We start from the raw sequence: 19,485 nt of genomic DNA on the forward strand, positions 1-19,485 counted from the left end.
AATACATTATTGTTCTATTTTCCAAATACATAAATTGAGGCTCAGAAATAATAGATGGATTGTCCAAGATTATATAGTCATGAATTAGAAACCAAGGCTTTGAAGCCACTGCAGTTTGAACCTAAAGACCAAGAGTTTTTCTAGAATTGAGATTATGAAATAGTTGGAACTTGAGCTAGATTTTCATTAATGATTACAGAGATGGGGAAAACAACAGAAAAAAAGGGCAGAAAAAGAAACCAGAAAAAAAGGCAGGAAAGTGTGTAGTGCCAAAAATCAACATGATTAGAACAGATGACTTAAATATGGCAATAGTTGGCAAGGTTAGAAAATTGCATTGGGTTCTTGAATTCTGGATCAGCAGCACTGAATTCTATCCTTCTGGGACTCAAGAATCAGTAAGAGCTTCTGACAGAGAAATGGCAAAGTGAGCATGAAGCACTAGGAAGGTTTGCCTGCTTGTAGTATGTATTGTATAGGGTTGTAGTATGTATTGTGTGGGGGAATACCAGAGGCAGAGTAGAATACCAGCCTAGAGTGACTTTCTGGGAAGCTAAAACATCCAGACCAAAGGTCATCTTTTGTGTGCTCATTTGTCCATATGTGAATGGAGACTTTTTAAAGCACTTATTTAAAAGTTTTTTAAATTAGGTGAAGCAAACTTCCTCCTCAACCAGATAATAAATTGTTATATAGTGAATCTCAATAAATAGGACCTCCCTCACCTGGTTTCTAAAGCTGAAAACCTTGGCATCATTCTGGACTCCATTTCTCTCATATCCTACATCCAATTTGTCAGAGAATCCTGGTAACTCTACCTTTCAAGATCAAATGCAATCATTCTCTCCTATGCATGTAGCCATGGTTAGGACAGAATCATCATGATTCCCATGTTTAGGAGAGAACTGATTGCCATCATCTCTCCCTCCTCCCACCTTTTTCCCAGTACCATCTACCCCTTACTCAGAGGCTAGAGCAATTCTTTGAAACGACAATTCCAATGTATAATTTACGTAATGGAAAACTACAATGGCTTCCCATCACATGTAAACCAAAATCTCAAGTCCTCATCCTAGACTCCAAAGCCCTTTGGAAACTGGCTTCTCTCTGTGCATCTGGTACATTTCCCACTCTTGATTCCCTGGTGACTGTGTCTCAACCATGCTGCCCTTGTTCTGCCCTTGTTCTTCCACAAATACGCTAGACATACTCCAAACTCAAAACCTCTTCACTTTGGGTTCCTCTGCCTAAAATACATCTCCCAGAAATTCACATTTCTCCTTCCCTTATTTTGCTTGGGTTTCTGTGGGGAAAATGTCACCTATTCATAGAACACTTCTCACAGCATCATCTCTGTAAAAATACTTCTCTGGCCCCATTCGTTATCTCTTTACCTTGCCTCATTTTCTTTGTAGAACCTATCTCTATTAAATTTAACAATTACTTTTCTGTCTTTTTGTTCCCTGCTGTATCTCTGATGCTAAATCAATGACTGAAATAAAAAAGGTGTTCAATGTTTATTTATTCAAAGATAATTTGATGCATATGAATATATATTAATAGACATTATAACAGCAATCAAATGGCATGTATATATAGTGGACATTTTTCAAGCCATATTTGGTTTATTTTTAAACATGGCCTCCTTTCAATTACACATTGTCTGGATCTTCCAAGGCTAATAGCTTACAAAGTCTGAATAATGGTTTATTTTCTTGCTACAGAGTTGCAAGTAACCTTAGTTCTTTTTTTAACTCATCTTTTCTTTAGCTTTTAAGCTAAGGTATTTTTTAATTTGGGTAAAATTTATCATGACAATAAAATTAATCATTTTGTGGTACATAGACACCATGGAATACTACACAGCCATATAAAAGAACAAAATCACAGCCTTTGCAGCAACATGGATGCAGCTGGAGGCCATTATTGTAAGCAAATTAATAACTGAACAGAAAACCAAATACTACGTGTTCTCACTTAGAAGTGGGAGCTAAACATTGGGTACTCATGGACATAAAGATGGCAACAATAGACACTAGGAACTACTAGAGGCAGGAGAGAGGGAAAGGGAAAGAGCTGAAAAATTACCCATTGGGTACTATGCTCAGTATCTGGGTGATGGGATCAATCTTACCCCAAACCTCAGGATCATGCAATATACCCATCTAACAAGTCTGCACATGCACATGTACACCCTGAAACTAAAAGCTGAAATTATTTAAATAGCCATTTTAAAGTGTAATTAGCTTTATTTAGTATATTATGCTGTGTGTCATTTAATACATTCACAATTTTGTGCAAATATCACCTCTATCTAGTTTAATATATTTTCATACATCATATTTTTTAAACTATTCAATTTGGAATTATAGGAAACAAATTTTTTATATTACAAATGGTAAAGAAAGAGAAAGAATCAAATATTTATTTCATCATCCCTCTGTAAGCTGTTATACTGAGTAACCAAATAGTGGATGAGGGAAAGTGGCTCCCTTTAAAAGTATTCTGAGTGATAAATCTTTTTAAAAAAGAGTATCAGTTTGATATTTCATTGTTTGAAACCCTTGATGAATTAACGAATATAGCCATTGAACATGAACAGTACAAACATCAAAAAAGAAACACAGCCAGGCATTATGTGTCTTGCAATACAAGAACATACTGCCATCTGTGGCTTTGCCAAAGAATAGAGACTGTCGAAGACTCTGCATTTCACTGCCAGTTTCCCAGAAACTGCACCATGAGTACGTACTCAGTGAAGTCCAGACTGTGGGAAACTCTATAGGTCAAATTCCCTAAGTTCTTCAACAATTGTAAGGAGCACAGTTTGAAGGAAAAACTTGTAGATTAATAGACTTAAAACATATAACAATTATTATTAATGAGCAAGTTCATAGTGTCCTTGGATGAACATTTGGGTGATAAAATTGTAAAGAAAAGCAAGGAAATGATAACTATAGAAGTCACAGTCATAGTTACTTTGGAGAAGACAGAAGTGTCTGCGACTGCGATGGGGCATACATAGGTACCTAAAGTTTTATTTATTGACCTGAGCAAAAGTTTCGAGAGTGTAATTTGAAAATTGAGTTTCTCAGATAAATACACAAATGGAACAGAATAGAGATCCCAGAAATAATGCTACACACCTACAACCCTCTGATTTTCAACAAAGTGGACAAAAACAAGAAATGTGGAAAGGACTTCTTATTCAATAAATGGTGCTGAGATAACTGGATAGCCATAAGCAGAAGATTAAAATGGGATCCCTTCCTTAAACCACATACAAAATTCAACTCAAGATGAATTAAAGACTTAAATGTAAAACCTAAAACTATAAAAACTCTGGAAGATAACCTGGGAAATACCATTCTAGACATAGGACCTGGCAAAGATTTCATGATGAATATAACAATAACAACTGCAACAAAAACAAAAATTGATAAATAGGACCTAATTCAACTAAAGAGCTTCTACACAGCCAAAGAAACTAACAACAAAGTGAACAGACAACATATAGAATGGAATAAAATATTTGGAAAGTATGCGTCTGACAAAGGTCTAATATCCAGAATCTATAAGGAACTCAAACAAATTTACAAGCAAAAAACAAACAACCCCATTAATAAGTGGGCAAAAAACATGAACAGACACTTTTCAAAAGATGTACGCACAGCCAACAAGCATATGAAAAAGTGCTTAACACCACTAATCATTAGAGAAATGCAAATCAAAACCACAATGAAATACCATCTCATACCAGTCAGAATGGCTATTATAAAAAGTTAAAAAAAATAACAGATGCTGGTGAGGTTGTGGAGAAAAGGAACACTTATTCACTGCTGGCGGGAAAGTAAATCAGTTCAGCCATTGTGGAAAGCAGTTTGGCAATTTCTCAAAGACCTTAAAAACATTACCATTTGACCCAGAAATCCCACTATTGAGTGTATACCCAAAGGAATATAAATTGTTCTACTATAAAGAACACGTACGCATGCATACATTCATTGCAACTCTATTCTCAATAGCAAAGACATAGAATCAACCTAAATGTCCATCAGTGATATATTGAATAAAAAAAAATATGGTACATATACACCATGGAATACTATACAGCTACATAAAAGAACAAGATTATGTCTTTAGAGCACCATGGATGGAGCCAGAGGCCATTATCCTAAGCAAACTAACACAGGAACAGAAAACCCAATACAGCATGTTTTCACTTAGAAGTGAGAGTTCAACACTGTGTACACGTGGGCACAAAGAAGGGAACACTAGACACCTGGGCCTTTGTGAAGGTGGAGATGGGGAAGAGGATGAGGATCAAGAAAACCACCTACCAGCTACAATATATGTTACCTGAGTGACAAAAATACTCTGTACACAAAACCCCTGTGACATGCAATTTACCTGTATAACAAACTTGCACATGTACTCCTGAATCTAAAAGTTAAAAAAAAAAAACAAAAACAAAAACAAGTTTCTCCCTAAGAGCAGAAACAAGACGAAAATGCTAGCTTTCACCACTGAGATTCAACATTGCACCAACATTTCCAGCCAGAGCGATTAGACAGTAGAAATAAAGGCATCTAAATGAGAAAGGAAAAAGTAAATCTATCTCTATTCACAGATGGTATGAACTTACCTATAATAAATCCCATAAAATCCACCCACAAAAAAAGCTACTAAAGCTAATGAATGAATTTAGCAAGTTTCAGGGTACAAAATCAAAACACAAAAATCAGTTGTCTTTATATACAGTAGCAATGAACAATCTGAAAAGGAAATCAACAGATCCATTTACAACATCATCCAGAAGAATAAATAGGAATAAATTTAATCACATAGGTGAAAGACTAGTATAATGAATACTATCAAACATTGCTAAAAGAAATTAAAGAAAATCTAAAGAAATGGAATAGCATCCTGTATTCATGGATTGGAAGGCATAAAATTGTTAAGATGTCGATACTCCCCAAAGCAGTCTGCAATCCCTACCAAAATTTCAGTATCATTTTCTTATTTTAGAAATGGAAAAGCCAGTATCAAATTTATATGAAATTGTGAGGGCCTCCAAGTGGGCAAAACAATATTTAAAAAGAAGACTGAAATTAAAAGACTCACACTTCCTGATTTTGAAACTTAACTACGAATCTACACTAATCTAAATAGCATGATATTGGCATAAAGGCAGACAAATAGATCAATGGAATAGAATTTTGAGAGTCCAGAAATAAACCCACACATCTACGGCCAATCGATTTTCAGCAAACATGCCAATATCATTCAATAGAGAAAGAACAATCTCTTTAACAAATTGTGCTGATGCAACTGAATACCCACATGCAAAGAATTAAATTGGACCCACAACTCATATCATATGCAAAAATTAATTCAAAATGAACAAATTATCTAAATATAAGAGTTAAAGTCATAAAACTCTTAGAAGAAAACATAGAGGTAAATCTTCATGGTTTTGGATTGGGCAGTGGATTCTTAGATATAACATTAAAAGCATGAGCTTACTATATAATTCCATTTATGGTAAATATCTAAAATAGGTAAATCTACAGAGACAGAAAGCAAGTTAGTGATTACCAATGTCTTGGGGAAGGGTAGAATGTAAAGAAACTGCTTTCTAAAATAAGAGGTTTTGATTTGGAGTAATAGAAACGTTTTGAAACTAGATAGGTAGAGGTGGTGGTTGCCGACATTGTGAATTTACTAAATGCCACTGAATTGTTCGCTTTAAAGTGATTCATTTTCTGTTACGTGAACTTCACCTCAATAAATCACTTTTTAAAATGCATTAAGCCAGTAAAATGATAACCTACAATTCCATATATACTTCTTTGCAAACTGTAAAATAGACTGATGTATAAAAGTACTCTCTTGTTGAGAGGAGAGGAAAAATGAGGAGATGTTAATTCTGAAATAGTGACTTTAGACAGAGAAAAGTCAGGTTCCTTTTCTCGCTCATAGTCATTATGGTAATTATTTCAACAAATGAAAAGTTTCCATTTCTCCCCACATATCAAATTCATTCTAACACATTTCCTCTGGCTTAGTGACAACCTGTTTAAACATGTGTTTCTTGCATTTTACAGACACACTTGGCAAGTGCAAGACAAAATCGATGCAAACAATGTGGCTTACACAACCGGGAAGCTAAGCTTTCACACTGATTATCCAGCCCTCCATCATCCACCTGGGGTAAGATGAGCTTCAACATATTTTCCACAAAGCAGGCCAATGACCGATATCTTTTTGTATTTTGAGTCTAGAAGATTACATATTTCACCAGGTAGTTTGTCTTACATAAATTTTCTTTCTCCAAACACAATCCAAGCTCACAAAATCTCGGTACCTAAATCCTAAATATCTTCACCTTCTTAAAGGAGAGAATTTCATACATTTAAAACAACAATAACAACAACAACATTTCTTTGTTCTTCCTAGAAATTACTATTAGCGTTTTTTTGCTTTGCCAAGACAGATTTTAAGGTAGTAGTAAATCTTGAAGTCTTTCTGCACATATATTTCTAAGAAAGTTAAGAGAGAAAATGGAATCAGTAAACAAAATGTAGGGTTTCCCTCCAAGTCACATGGGCATCATTCATATCCATTAACTCCTGCTGCATTAAAACTCATTCTACTATAAAGACACATACACATGTATGTTTATTGCAGTACTGTTCACAATAGCAAAGATTTGGAAGCAACCCTAATGCCCATCAATGATAGACTGGATAAAGAAAATGTGGCACATAAATGCCATAGAATACTATGCAGCCATAAGAAAGGATGAGTTCAAGTCTTTTGCAGGGACATGGATGAAGCTGGAAACCATCATTCTCAGCAAACCAACACAGAAACAGAAAACCAAACACCACATGTTCTCGCTCATAAGTAGGAGGTGAACAATGAGAACACATGGACACAGGGAGGGGAACATCACACACTGGGGCCTGTCGGGGGGTTGCGGGGATAGGGGAGGGATAGCATTAAAAGAAATACCTAATGTAGATCACAGTTTGATAGGTGCAGAAACCACCATGGCACCTGTATATCTATGTAACAAACCTGCACATTCTGCACATGTATCCCAGAACTTAAAGTGTAACACAAAAAAAATAATAATAACTCACTCCCTAACTTGATGGCTTAAGAAAACAGCCCTTTACTTAGCCCTTGTCTTTTCAATTTGGGCTGTATTCAGCTAGGCAGCTCCTGTCTTCAGTCACATACCTGCAATCGGTTTCTAAGTTGACTTGGGTCCGACTGACTTTCACTGAGATGGCTGGTTTCTGCTCCACTTGGTCTATTGACTACCAGTAGGCTAGCCCAGGTTTAATGCATATGGCAACTGGAAGAATTTTCAGACAGCTGCACAGCTTCTCAAGGCCTAGGCTAGTCACCTCTGCAATGTTATATTGGTCTAAGGAAGTAATAAATCTAGCCCACATTCAGGAGGTGAGGAAATAGACCCCTTATGGAGGAAGCTGCAAAAATGCATTACAAACTGTGTGACTACAAGGAACAGAATAGCAGTGGCTATTTTTGGAAACCATCCAACATCCCATCTATCAGATTCCTTGTCAACGAGGGAAATGCTCAGTGTGAAGCCACAAATCCCCAGGAGAATCTCTGGGTGGACATTCTTTCTCTACATTTTTACAAAAGTTTCATTTTACTAAATGAGCTACATTTTTACAAAACCTTCATTTTATTACACCAAAAATAAGTGGTTAGGAAACTACCTTCCTAAAGATATGCCATCCCTATTTTTAGAGCTAAATTCGACTATGTGAAATAACCACCTAGAAATCTGTATCTTTAAAGGTAAATGAAAATTTGGGCAATTCTTAAGTTAACAAAGGAGAAATGGGCCAAAATCACAATTCGCCCATTTTTTTCATTATCTTCACTGAACATGTTTTATCTGCACCCTTGTTGTTACCGATTGTTCTCGCCAGTATTGGCTACACTAGTCTAGTATTTGACTTTACATGTTTTAAATTATTTTGTTGATTGTAAAACACCACATGATTTCTTTGAACTAAGTGGCAGTAAAATGACCCCTGTAGACACCTTTTGGGGTAAGGGTTGGGGGCAGGAGACACACCACGTGATTTTATTCTAAATGTGGCTCAGATTTTTCTAAAACCCTAGGGTTAAGAGCCAAATTAATCAGCTCAGCTCATCTTCCAAAGATAGATTAAGGGAGTTGGATGGAATAAGGACGAAAGAATGAGACTAGAAAACTAAAAGTTTTGTTTGAATTTTTAAGTTATCTTCTGTCTTTTAAGAATTTAAGTTTTGTTTCTGGGTTAAAATTCAAAGCCTAAGGAAAAGTGATCAAATGGCTACATAAATGTTCCTGAAGAACAATAGAATGCGTGACTTTTTCATAGCACATTATGCTATTTCAAAGCAATTTTACTTTCATTATTTTATCTGACTCTTCTTGATATTCCTTTAAGGTAGAAACACAAGATTCAACACTTTTTTTTTTTTTTTTTTTGAGTCTGAGTCTCGCTCTGTCACCCAGGCTGCAGTGCAGTGGCGCCATCTCGGCTCACTGCAGGCTCTGCCTCCCGGGTTCACGCCATTCTCCTGCCTCAGTCTCCCCAGTAGCTGGGACTACAGGTGCCTGCCATCTCGCCCAGCTAATTTTTTGTATATTTAGTAGAGACGGGGTTTCACCGTGTTAACCAGGATGGTCTCCATCTCCTGATCTCGTGATCCGCCCACCTTGGCCTCCCAAAGTGCTGGGATTACAGGCGTGAGCCGCCACCCCCGGCAAGATTCAATACTTTTATAGGGTAGCATTTGATTAAGGAGGAACTTGGACTTGAACCCAGGCCTCTATATAGTTTTCTGTCACACCACACAGATCCTGAGCTGGAATTTCCACTTATTATAATTTATGTAGTAAAATAGAATATTTATAGATTTTATCATACTTTACAAACTTCTTAAAGACAAGAATTGACTCACAGTTCTTCGTATCTCAATACTTTGTATCTCAATACTTACATGCACGTTGCATGTAATAGAGATATCGTAGATATGCTATAAAGAGGCAAAGAAGTGCAACAAACTTGTACTTGTGTCCAGTAAATAAAACATTCAAACTAAGTGACTTGATAGGAGATTTTTAAATAATAGATGATTCCTAAAATGTCTAGATTCTACTAGAATAATAAAATATAGGCAACCTGTTTGTACTATTGTTCAAATTTCCATTTTGAATTATTCCAGGGGAGTTGTGCCAAGGTTTGATATTTTCAATAACAAATAGAACAAACCAATATATTTTTCTGTGCAGATGAAATAATCTGGAAAATGAGTTACCTGTTGAGAGTTCAGTTTGATCTATTTGGATTATGTGGGGCAGAGATAAGTCACCATATCTTTAATGAAACAGAGATGTTGCTTCACTCACTGTCTTTGCAGAAGTTACATGCTGCATTAAGTAACATTTAGAAGGAAAATATTTTGGGTTCTGAATGACTCACATGAAGTAAAATTGGGTTTTATACATTGACAGGCATATATTTGCCTTTTAACCTAGCAATAAAAGTTTTATCAGGCTCCATCATCTTTTTTCTATTGGAAGATTGTATTAAAAGTGTAACTGTACAAAAGAAAGTATTAACAGGCTTTGAGATATGTAAATAACATCAGCTAATCTTTTTAAAAATTAGCATTTGAAATATTCTGTCAGTTCATGATGGCAAAATCTAAAAGGATTTAAAGAACACTGTGATCCTCCAAAAACAAAGTTATGCTATTGTTTTGCTACTCTGACCAGTTCCTTCCTCAAAAAAAAAAAAAAAAATCATAATCCTATATAACACCACTGGCCTAATACTTTGCAGCTCAGTTCCGACTACATTACTTTCGTATTCAAAAGACTTCAGTGAATTCCCTCTATGCACAAGTACAAAAGCCCTTCATCTGATGTTTAAGACTCTCCATCATGAGGCCTCAAATTGCCCTTCCAACCTGATTCACTCTTTCTATTTATGGCCCTCTGCTGTAGCCAGACTTTTTATTACCCAGTGAACTGTGCATTTTTGCACATCATTATTTCTGTCACCTGATTTGCTTTCTCGTTCTATTCTGCATAACCCAAATCTCATCTATTCTCCTTTGTCTAACTTACCCGCCTCTTCCCCTGGAAATCCTTCCCTGCCTACTCTAACATCAAGTGCTCCATCTCTGCAGCTCTTACAAGCTGTGCTTTTTGTTTGCTAATGAGCATTATCATGCCTGCATCTATGTCTTCAACTGTAACATGTTTGAACTATACAGTATTGATTATAAGCAACGTTTTTCTTCCCAACTGTTTTCCAATAACATAAGAGAGACAAAAACAAAAAAAGGTTTGTTGGCTTTGGTTTATTCATAGCCTTTTGAATCTTTAACACAGAATCAAAAAATGGTGCATGCGTATTATTTTATTTTATTGAAGATTACTTAATTCTAATAATTAAAATTTAATTTAATATTTATTTAATAATGCATATTTTCTTTTTGTAGGTTCAGCTTCTTCACTGCATAAAGCAAACAGTCACAGGGGGTGATTCAGAAATTGTAGATGGGTTTAATGTGTGCCAAAAGCTAAAACAAAATAATCCTCAGGCATTTCAGATTTTATCCTCTACCTTCGTGGACTTTACAGACATTGGAGTGGATTACTGTGATTTTTCTGTACAATCAAAACACAAAATTATAGAGTAAGTACTACTTATAAATTTCCCATAGCAATAAAACAATTGACAGCAAAACTACATTAATCTAAAGTTTAAACAGAACAAAATTTCAGTGAACTTCAGAGCTTTATTTTTATTAACATTTAACCCAATTTTAGAGTGATAGTATTTTCACTATAATATTTTTTATCAAATTACATAAAATTTATTCCTAACTAATATTAGAGGAAAAGTAACTAAGATTTCACGTATACTTCATTTTTTGAATATAAGTTCTACATAGCTATAATCAATGTGATTATACTAGTCAGAAAGCTTTTGGCCAGAAGTGAAATAATATAACTCAAAATAGGTTGATCCAAGAGTTAAACAATGTCACCTGATATTGGTCCCTTTTTTCTTCTCAGCTTTGCAATCTTCTATGTTGGCTTTATTTTCAAAGATGATCAGCAGAAGCTCCAAGTTTTCATTGTCCTTAGAGCTAGTAATCACACCACAAAGAACGCTTTTATTTCCCAATACCTACAATAAAGCCAGATGACCCACTCCCTAATTTCTGTCCAAGTCTATCCCTGAACCAATCATTATGGTCAATGGGTTAGAGAATCCTGATTGTCCATGCCTGGATCACATGTTCAACTGTGGAGCAGGGTCAGCCTCATTTGAACCACACGGACTGAGAATGAAACAGGGAGACTCCCCAAAGAGATGCTAAGCCAACAAAGATCATATATTACCTACACAGAACATTTTGTGTTCTCCCTTTCTTTTTATTAAATATTATTTTATCATGATTTTTCCAAGTACCTACAAAGGCCACAAATTTATCCTTTTATTTGCAAATTATCTTACATTTTGTTTCTACAACAGTTTATTTAATAATACCTCAATTAATTTTGGTAGGGGGGTATAATTTTAGAATTGAGTTTAAATTTTTCCATTAAGAGAAACAGCCAAATGGTATGAAAATAAACTCATTTAGAAAATAATTAAATCCCCAGTACATTAATTTATTCATTCAACAAATATTTATTGAGACCAGCCACTTTTCTTGGTGCTTGGAATACATCAGTGGACAAAACAAAGATTTCTCCCCTCATACAGCTTATACTCTAATGGGGGAGGGAAATTTTAAAGATTTTTAAACAGATGAGCATATTATAATAAATGTTTAAAACTGTTAAGTGCTTAACAAAAAAAGGAAAAGCATAGCAAGATAAGGGGAATCTGTAGGGCTTAGCAAGGATGGAACTTGCATTATTAAACAGTGTGGTGAGGGAAAGCTTTACTGAGATTTGAGCAAACACTTAAAGGAGTGAGGGAGTTTTCAAAAGAGAAGCAGTTTCCCAAAACTGCTAGAACAAAAGTTCTAAGAGGGTCCTAAGAACATGTCTGCGGTGTTCAAGGAACAGCAAGCAGACCAGCGTGACTGGAACAGAGTGAAGGAGGCAAGTATTAGGGGAGGAAGTCGGATGGGGACAAGTTCCTGTAGAGTCTTGTTAGCAAATTATAACGGTAATATTTACTCTGAGTGAAACAAGAAGCTGCTGCAAGATCCTGATCAAAGGAAAAACTTTTATATTTTAAATGGGTCACCCTGACTGCTAGAAAGAGCAAGGATAGTAGCAGGAAGACCAGCTAGGAAGCTAGTGCATGACTCCAGACTAGCAATGGCGGTGCCTTGAACGTGAGTGGCTGGAGTGACAGCAGTGGTGGTTTAGAGAAGGGTCAGTTTTTGGTTACAATTTGCATGTATAAACAGATCGTTTTCCTGAAAGATTGGAGGAAGCGTCTGAGAAAAAGATAGACGCCAAGAATGAAATTCTAGTTCAGAATAAACCTGAGACATTTTCTGAGAGTTCACTCATCAAGGTGAAAAGGAAATAACTGGAGACTCTTAGTTATAACGTGACAGGTTTTTATGTTTTTTGGTGTTTTTTTTTTTTTTGTATTTTTTTTGAGACGGAGTCTCGCTCTGTCGCCCAGGCTGGAATGCAGTGGCGCGATCTCCGCTCACTGCAAGCTCCGCCTCCCGGGTTAACGCCATTCTCCTGCCTCAGCCTCCCGAGTAGCTGGGACTACAGGCGCCCGCCAGCACACCCCACGAATTTTTTTTTTTTTTATTTTTATTTTTATTTTTAGTAGAGACAGGATTTGACCGTGTTCGCCAGGATGGTCTCCATCTCCTGACCTCGTGATCCGCCCACCTCGGCATCCCAAAGTGCTGGGATTACAGGCGTGAGCCACCATGCCTGGCCAACGTGACAGTTTTAACTAGTCAAATATTACCTTAAAATTCATGACAAATCAAAATTTTGTTGAGACACAATATGATTACAGATTCTGCAAGGTTAGTGAACAGAGGTAAGAAACATAGCTATAGATTAGATTAACTGAATGACCACCGTGTGGCTCATGACTTGGCTTTGATATTTTCTGAAGTAAAATTTCAAAATTCGGCCATCTGTGAGGTCTCAGGAACAACCCCCTGGAGAATAAATATCAAGTGGTTAACATTAATTCACTTAAAAGTATATTTTCAACAACAGGAAATGAAACAAAGTGTTCTCAGTTAACAGAGGGCCTCCATCTCCTAAGTGTTTGGGTTAATTTAATTTACTTTGCAATTAAATTTTTAAATTTGTATGTCCTAGTACAAAAATGTCTTTTATGTTGCTGACTGAATTAGTTATAATTCAGTACAAAGAAAAATAAACCAATAAAGAAACGAGCAAAAATAATGACAGTGAGACTCAACTATCCTATCAATTACAAATTCAATCACGTAAATTCAAGTCTTTTACCTGCCAGCTGTGTAATCTCTTATGTGATTATTTACCCGTGCTGATCCACAGTATATTTTCCAGTTAAAAAAAAAAGAAAACAAAATATACTACCACACATGATTGAAGTAGGAATTGCAGAGTTAATATATGGAAGCCCCTACTATTGCGCCTAGTTTAGAAAATGCAAAATAAATTTTAGCTAGCTATAATATGCATGAAGTCCAACACACTCACTGGGGAGAGATTCCTATTTCAGGTCTGAGTTTCTAGAAACCAAAGCAAACAGAATATAATCAGTTACAAGGCAAGATGCTTTTGAAGTCTGAAATAAATTTTTCCTGCAGATTCTCATAAATTACGATATGGTAGACAACACTGTAGTGGCATTCCCATAACAAATGCAAGTTCCATAAAACATTGTATCTATCATTGAGGCAGAATGCTGCCACTAGTGAGGAGTACTCACAACACAAACTGTAGAAGATCATTTTAAAGTCCTTTCTTTGGTTGTTTTTTGTTGGCATCATTGATAATGTTTTGCTTTTGCTGGTTCGCAGCCACTATGTTGTTGGTTTAAGTTTAATTAATTTGTCCTTTATGTATAGCTAATATATAGCCAGTTACTCCCATCTTTTGTGGCTTTTTACTTTTCCTCAGCATGCAAACTTACATTAGACCCTGTTGTTCTGTTATTAGGCATCAAATTTCTTGCTAACATTCAATTTTGCATTGTAGGTTGGTCTTCAAGGTAGCAGCTACCCATCTCCCCTAACATTCTTCAATCCTCAGAATAATGTCCCCTCTATATCTTATAACAAAATTTGCTTTCCATTCCTCTATTATTGCTGAGAATGCTAAATAATAAAATTGTGTCTTGTTTTCCGGCGTTCTTCCGTTTTTTTTGAGACGGAGTCTCGCGCTGTCGCCGAGGCTGGAGTGCAGTGGCCGGATCTCAGCTCACTGCAAGCTCCGCCTCCCGGGTTCACGCCATTCTCCGGCCTCAGCCTCCCGAGTAGCTGGGACTACAGGCGCTGCCACCTCGCCCGGCTATTTTTTTTTGTATTTCTTAGTAGAGACAGGGTTTCACCGTGTTAGCCAGGATGGTCTCGATCTCCTGACCTCGTGATCCGCCCATCTCGGCCTCCCAAAGTGCTGGGATTACAGGCTTGAGCCACCGCGCCCGGCCAATTGTGTCTTGTTTTCTCAGGTAAACAGTAGGTAAAAGAAAGCAGGGACTGTGTTACACTATAAACACAAAAACAGTTGATTACTTTTCTATATAGGTAAACTCTTAAAAATGAAAACCTAATCTAGTATACCATGAGGCATCCAATTCTGACTGTCATTACATTTATTAATCACAAAATTCCTTTCACTGATACATGAGGATATACCCAAGGACTCTAGAATAGTTAGCTCAAAATTAGCGTAACTATTCAAATCAAGGAGCTATGGTAATAGTGGGAAAAAAATAAAGCAGATCTTGAGGGTGACTGAAACAGATGACCCCCCAGAAGTTCCAAAGTCATGACATCCTTTGGTGGATGACACAGACGATAATATTATATGTACAGAACACATAACAAGAACCAAAAAAAAAAAAAGAGGAAAAGTGGGTCAGAAGCCGTAAGGCTAGAATCTTGAAGGTAATATCAACAGGCAAATGGCCTCAGATACCGTGACAGAGGTCTTAAACCAGCAGCATGAACTCTAAGAGGGTAATTGAAAGGTCGTGTACTCTCTGTTCCACTAAATCCTAGAGGTCTTTTCTGCTGACGTACCTTCTATCTGATTCTTTGTACATAAAGCTGTATCCAAAAGGCTCAGAATTCTTGATTTATGTGAAAGTATGTGGAAGCGAGTAGGGTACTGCATTACCTAGTGAGTCACATTTGTATTGTTATTAATACATGTAAATTTACGTTTTAGGAGTCTAAGAGCCTTTTTGAAAGCCTGTTCCTTCCTTTTACTTTCTTTCCCAGTGTGGATTCAATAGGTAGTTTTCAGGCCTTACCCAGTAAGCAAAAAATTGGTGCTAATCACCAACTGTTGAGTTTACCATTACAATTGCCATTTGGCCCAGAGCCACCATGCACAAGGGGCCCTGATAGTCAGAATTTGTACTTCACTGTCAATGGCATCTTTCCCCATTTGCTGATAATATTCACTAAATGTAACCCAGACCCCAAACCAAGGTCACCAAACCCAGGTATATATGATAATGTGTTTGGTCTGACTGACCAAGCCTGGGCCCTGGTCAGTTGTTGGTTCTCATTACCACTTCCTGCGCTTGTCCTTCTAGGGTGCTGCTCCCAGGAGTAATCCTAGGCACTTTGCCACCATCCTTGACCACCTTCAGTTTGCATGCCTTCATCCTGTTTCTACCTAAAGAAAAGATAAAGTTGATCGACACTTTAAAACTGTCTGAAGGTCCACCTTCCCAATAAGCTATAAAACAGTTTCCTCTTTTTGCCTCTGTATCTGGGTGATGTTCATGTCTTGCTAATTATAACCACCAAAGCTCAAATCTAAGAAATAATGTTCTTTCCTTATTTATTTATTTATGTATTTATTTATTTTTGAGATAGAGTCATACTCTGTTGCCAAGGCTGGAGTGTGGTGGTGCAATCTTGGCTCACTGTAACCTCTGGCACCTAGGTACAAGCAGGTGCCTGCCACCACGCCCAAGTAGGTGGGATTACAGGCATGTGCCACCATGCCCAGCTTTTTTTTCTGTGTTTTTAGTAGAGACAGGGTTTTGCCATGTTGGCCAGGCTGGCCTCAAACTCCTGACCTCAACTGCCTTGCCCACCTTGGCCTCCCAAAGTGCAGGGATCGCAGGTGTGAGCCACCGTGCCCGACCTTCTTTCCTTTTATTAAAAGCTGTATTACCTTACATTGGCATGGCGATAATCCATATTTTAAGAAAGAGAATAGAGATCACAACATTAAGAGCTCTCAAATTACTTAAAAACAAAACAAAACAAAAACCTTAGTGCCCTCCCAAGGTACTAAAAAATATAGAGAGTGACATGTGCAACAAATATTTATTAACTGCCTGTTATGTCCAGGCTCTATGTTGAATGCTAGGAATACAACATTAAATGAGATATAGCACTGTCTTCTGGAAGCCTCAATACTAAGATAGGTAGGATGAGTAAATAGATGGAAAGAATATACCTCAGGCTAGTCCCTTCTTTTCTCATGCTTCAGTTTTCCCACCTGTAAACTAAGGATTGAATTAGAATCATGCATTTCAAACCATTTTAAAAATAGAATTTTCTTCCCATCATACCCCCCAAATAAAACCATCACACTTAGAACCTTAATAAATGAAACACATAGAACAATTGACCTATAAATTTGTGACATGAAAGGATTTTAATACCTGTTTCAAATAACAAAGAGTGAATGACTTTAACCAAGCATGACAAAATTTTTAACTTGAATCTCTCAGTAATACTTATTTTAATTTAAGTTGAATTCTCCTGGCACTGAAGTAGTAAGATTTAGAAAAAAATCTAAATGAATGAATGAAAAAACAAGGAATACACTGTACCACAAGTAGCCTTAAGATCTTCTGTACATGTATTTGGATTTTTTAATATGGTGTTTCAAAAATATCTTTGAAGAGGAATTGACCCTTATCAATGTAAATAGATATTTCATGAATTATATATTAACTTTTTCTCTTAATAAAACAGGTTAGATGATAAAGGCCAAGTGGTTCGCATCAACTTCAATAATGCAACTAGGGACACAGTATTTGATGTGCCTGTTGAAAGAGTTCAACCTTTTTATGCTGCTCTGAAGGAGTTTATTGACCTCATGAACAGCAAAGAATCCAAGTTTACCTTCAAGATGAATCCAGGTCAGTGAATACATTTTCTCAAACAACCAAAAGCATGGATTTTCTTCAACCTTTACCATCTAGAATTATATCCAGAGCAGTTTTTCTCAGGTATCACATAGAACACCGACAACAGAATCTTGGTGAGCAACTGACTTGCTTAAGTAGTGGACTCCTGGCCCTCATTGAGGCTTATGCTTAATTATTCTATCATGATAAACAAATAAAAATATCCTCATGACTCTTATTCTTAACACACACAAGTAATGCTTACTCATTGGGCTTACTAATGGAGACAGTACTACCTGAAATAAAGTAGTACCTAAAGTATTCCAGTTACTTGAAATTAAAAAAGCAGAAAGCATTATATTTTTTCTGGACCATCTCTACTCAGTAAAGTGCCATCAAACCTGAGGCTTTTGGCATCTACAGTAAAAGGCGTAATTTCTCTCTGCTGTTGATTTGGCCAAATGGAAGATTCTTTTCCTTTGTATATACTTTTAATTGATCTTTGGTGTAATAAGTTAATATGAATCTCCATAAATCCATTGCCATGCAGTCATAGCAGGTTAATTTTAAAAATGGCAACATATAAAATGAAAACATTATGGGGGGGAAAAATACAAAAAAATACAAGTTAGAATCCAAGCTTCAACTATTTAATGGCAGTGTAGTTTTGGGTAAATTCCTCAATTTTTAAAAGCTTCGGTTTCTTCATGTGTGAAAAGATGAGAGAATACTTTCTTTTCAGGATTATTATAAGGCTTCGAAATAATATTACATAAAATACTAGGCACACAGAAGACAAACCAAGAATGTCACTATCCTTTTTATTTTCTGAAGCTGTTAAACTGAGAAGAAACATTTCTTTTTCTTTTCTTCTTTTTTGGGTTTTTTTTTCTTTTTTTTGGTTGTTTTTTTTTTGTTTGTTTTGTTTTTTTGAGACTGAGTCTCTTTCTGTCACCCAGGCTGGAGTGCAGTGGCCTGATCTCAGCTCACTGCAAGCTCTGCCTCCCGGGTTCACGTCTCAGCCTCCCCAGTAGCTGGGACTACAGGCACCTGCCACCACACCCAGCTAATTTTTTTCATATTTTTAGTAGAGACAGGGTTTCACCGTGTTAGCCAGGACAGTCTCGATCTCCTGACCTCATGATCTGCCCACTTCAGACTCCCAAAGTGCTGGGATTACAGGCATGAGCCACCGCGCTGGCTGAAGAAATATTTCTAATCAGGTATGGATCAGTCAAAAAGATACAGATGTTTTACACAGAGATAATATTTTAAGTAAGAATGATTAAAGTACCTTCAGGAGACTACCAGGCTAGGTAGTTGAATTGTCATTAGGCCTAAAGCAGTTTGCATCCAGTGGCCTGATTTGTGTGGAAAAGCAAATGTGCAATTTCATGTAAAGAAATAAGCAATAATTCTTGATGTGAACCAAGTAGCAGCTGTGTTTTGCATGTTACATTTTCTAGCTCTGTAAGTCATTTAAACACACAATTATTCATACTGAAAAAAATCTTTTCTTTAGGTGACGTGATTACTTTTGATAACTGGCGCTTACTTCATGGCCGACGTAGCTATGAAGCAGGAACTGAGATATCCCGCCATCTAGAAGGAGCTTATGCTGACTGGGATGTGGTCCTGTCAAGGCTTCGTATCTTAAGGCAGAGGGTCGAGAATGGAAACTGAAGTCTCCTGTAGATAATTTTAGTAAGATTCCAATGAGTATATTTGTAAGATATGACACCTTATTCACAGACCATGATTTTGTCATTTACATATAATTTCCTTAACAATGAACATGTAACTTCTCTCACAAGAGTACTCTTTACTTTGTAATCATATACAATGTCAACTTTTTAGATGTTTCACCACTCTTTTGCAAATAAAGCATCTTTTCTGCTCTGTTGCATGCCTACTCTAATTTCTTTTGCCCATATATGAGTATCTCCAGAATGTCTACAAATAGTTTTTGTAGCAAATGAAGCATTTCTTCAAATAAGCCTTTCGTTTCAAATAAAACTTGTCTCAAAACATGCTTTTACCCTGTTGCCTGTAGGATCTCAATTTGCAAGACTGCACATGACCATGTTTAGCATGCTTGGAAAAAGGGTTTATATTTCCA

The 19,485-nt window shown here is 36.6% G+C and overlaps 1 protein-coding gene across 3 annotated transcripts in view; it reads left to right on the forward strand.

Annotated features, from left to right (window-relative positions):
* Positions 1-19,272, forward strand: part of BBOX1 (gamma-butyrobetaine hydroxylase 1) — a 92,029-nt gene extending 72,757 nt beyond the window's left edge. For all 3 annotated transcript variants that reach the window (XM_009186403.2, XM_009186401.3, XM_009186404.4), the window contains exons 5-8: positions 6,108-6,213; positions 10,549-10,745; positions 17,212-17,378; positions 18,889-19,272. In XM_009186403.2, coding sequence (XP_009184667.1) covers positions 6,108-6,213; positions 10,549-10,745; positions 17,212-17,378; positions 18,889-19,049 — 631 coding nt within the window. In that variant the 3' untranslated portion in view covers positions 19,050-19,272. The remainder of the gene's footprint in view (positions 1-6,107; positions 6,214-10,548; positions 10,746-17,211; positions 17,379-18,888) is intronic.
* Positions 19,273-19,485: the final 213 nt, after the last annotated feature.

This window comes from Papio anubis, chromosome 12 (genome assembly GCF_008728515.1).
Source record: "Papio anubis isolate 15944 chromosome 12, Panubis1.0, whole genome shotgun sequence".
In the NCBI taxonomy this organism is placed as follows: Eukaryota; Metazoa; Chordata; class Mammalia; order Primates; family Cercopithecidae; genus Papio; species Papio anubis.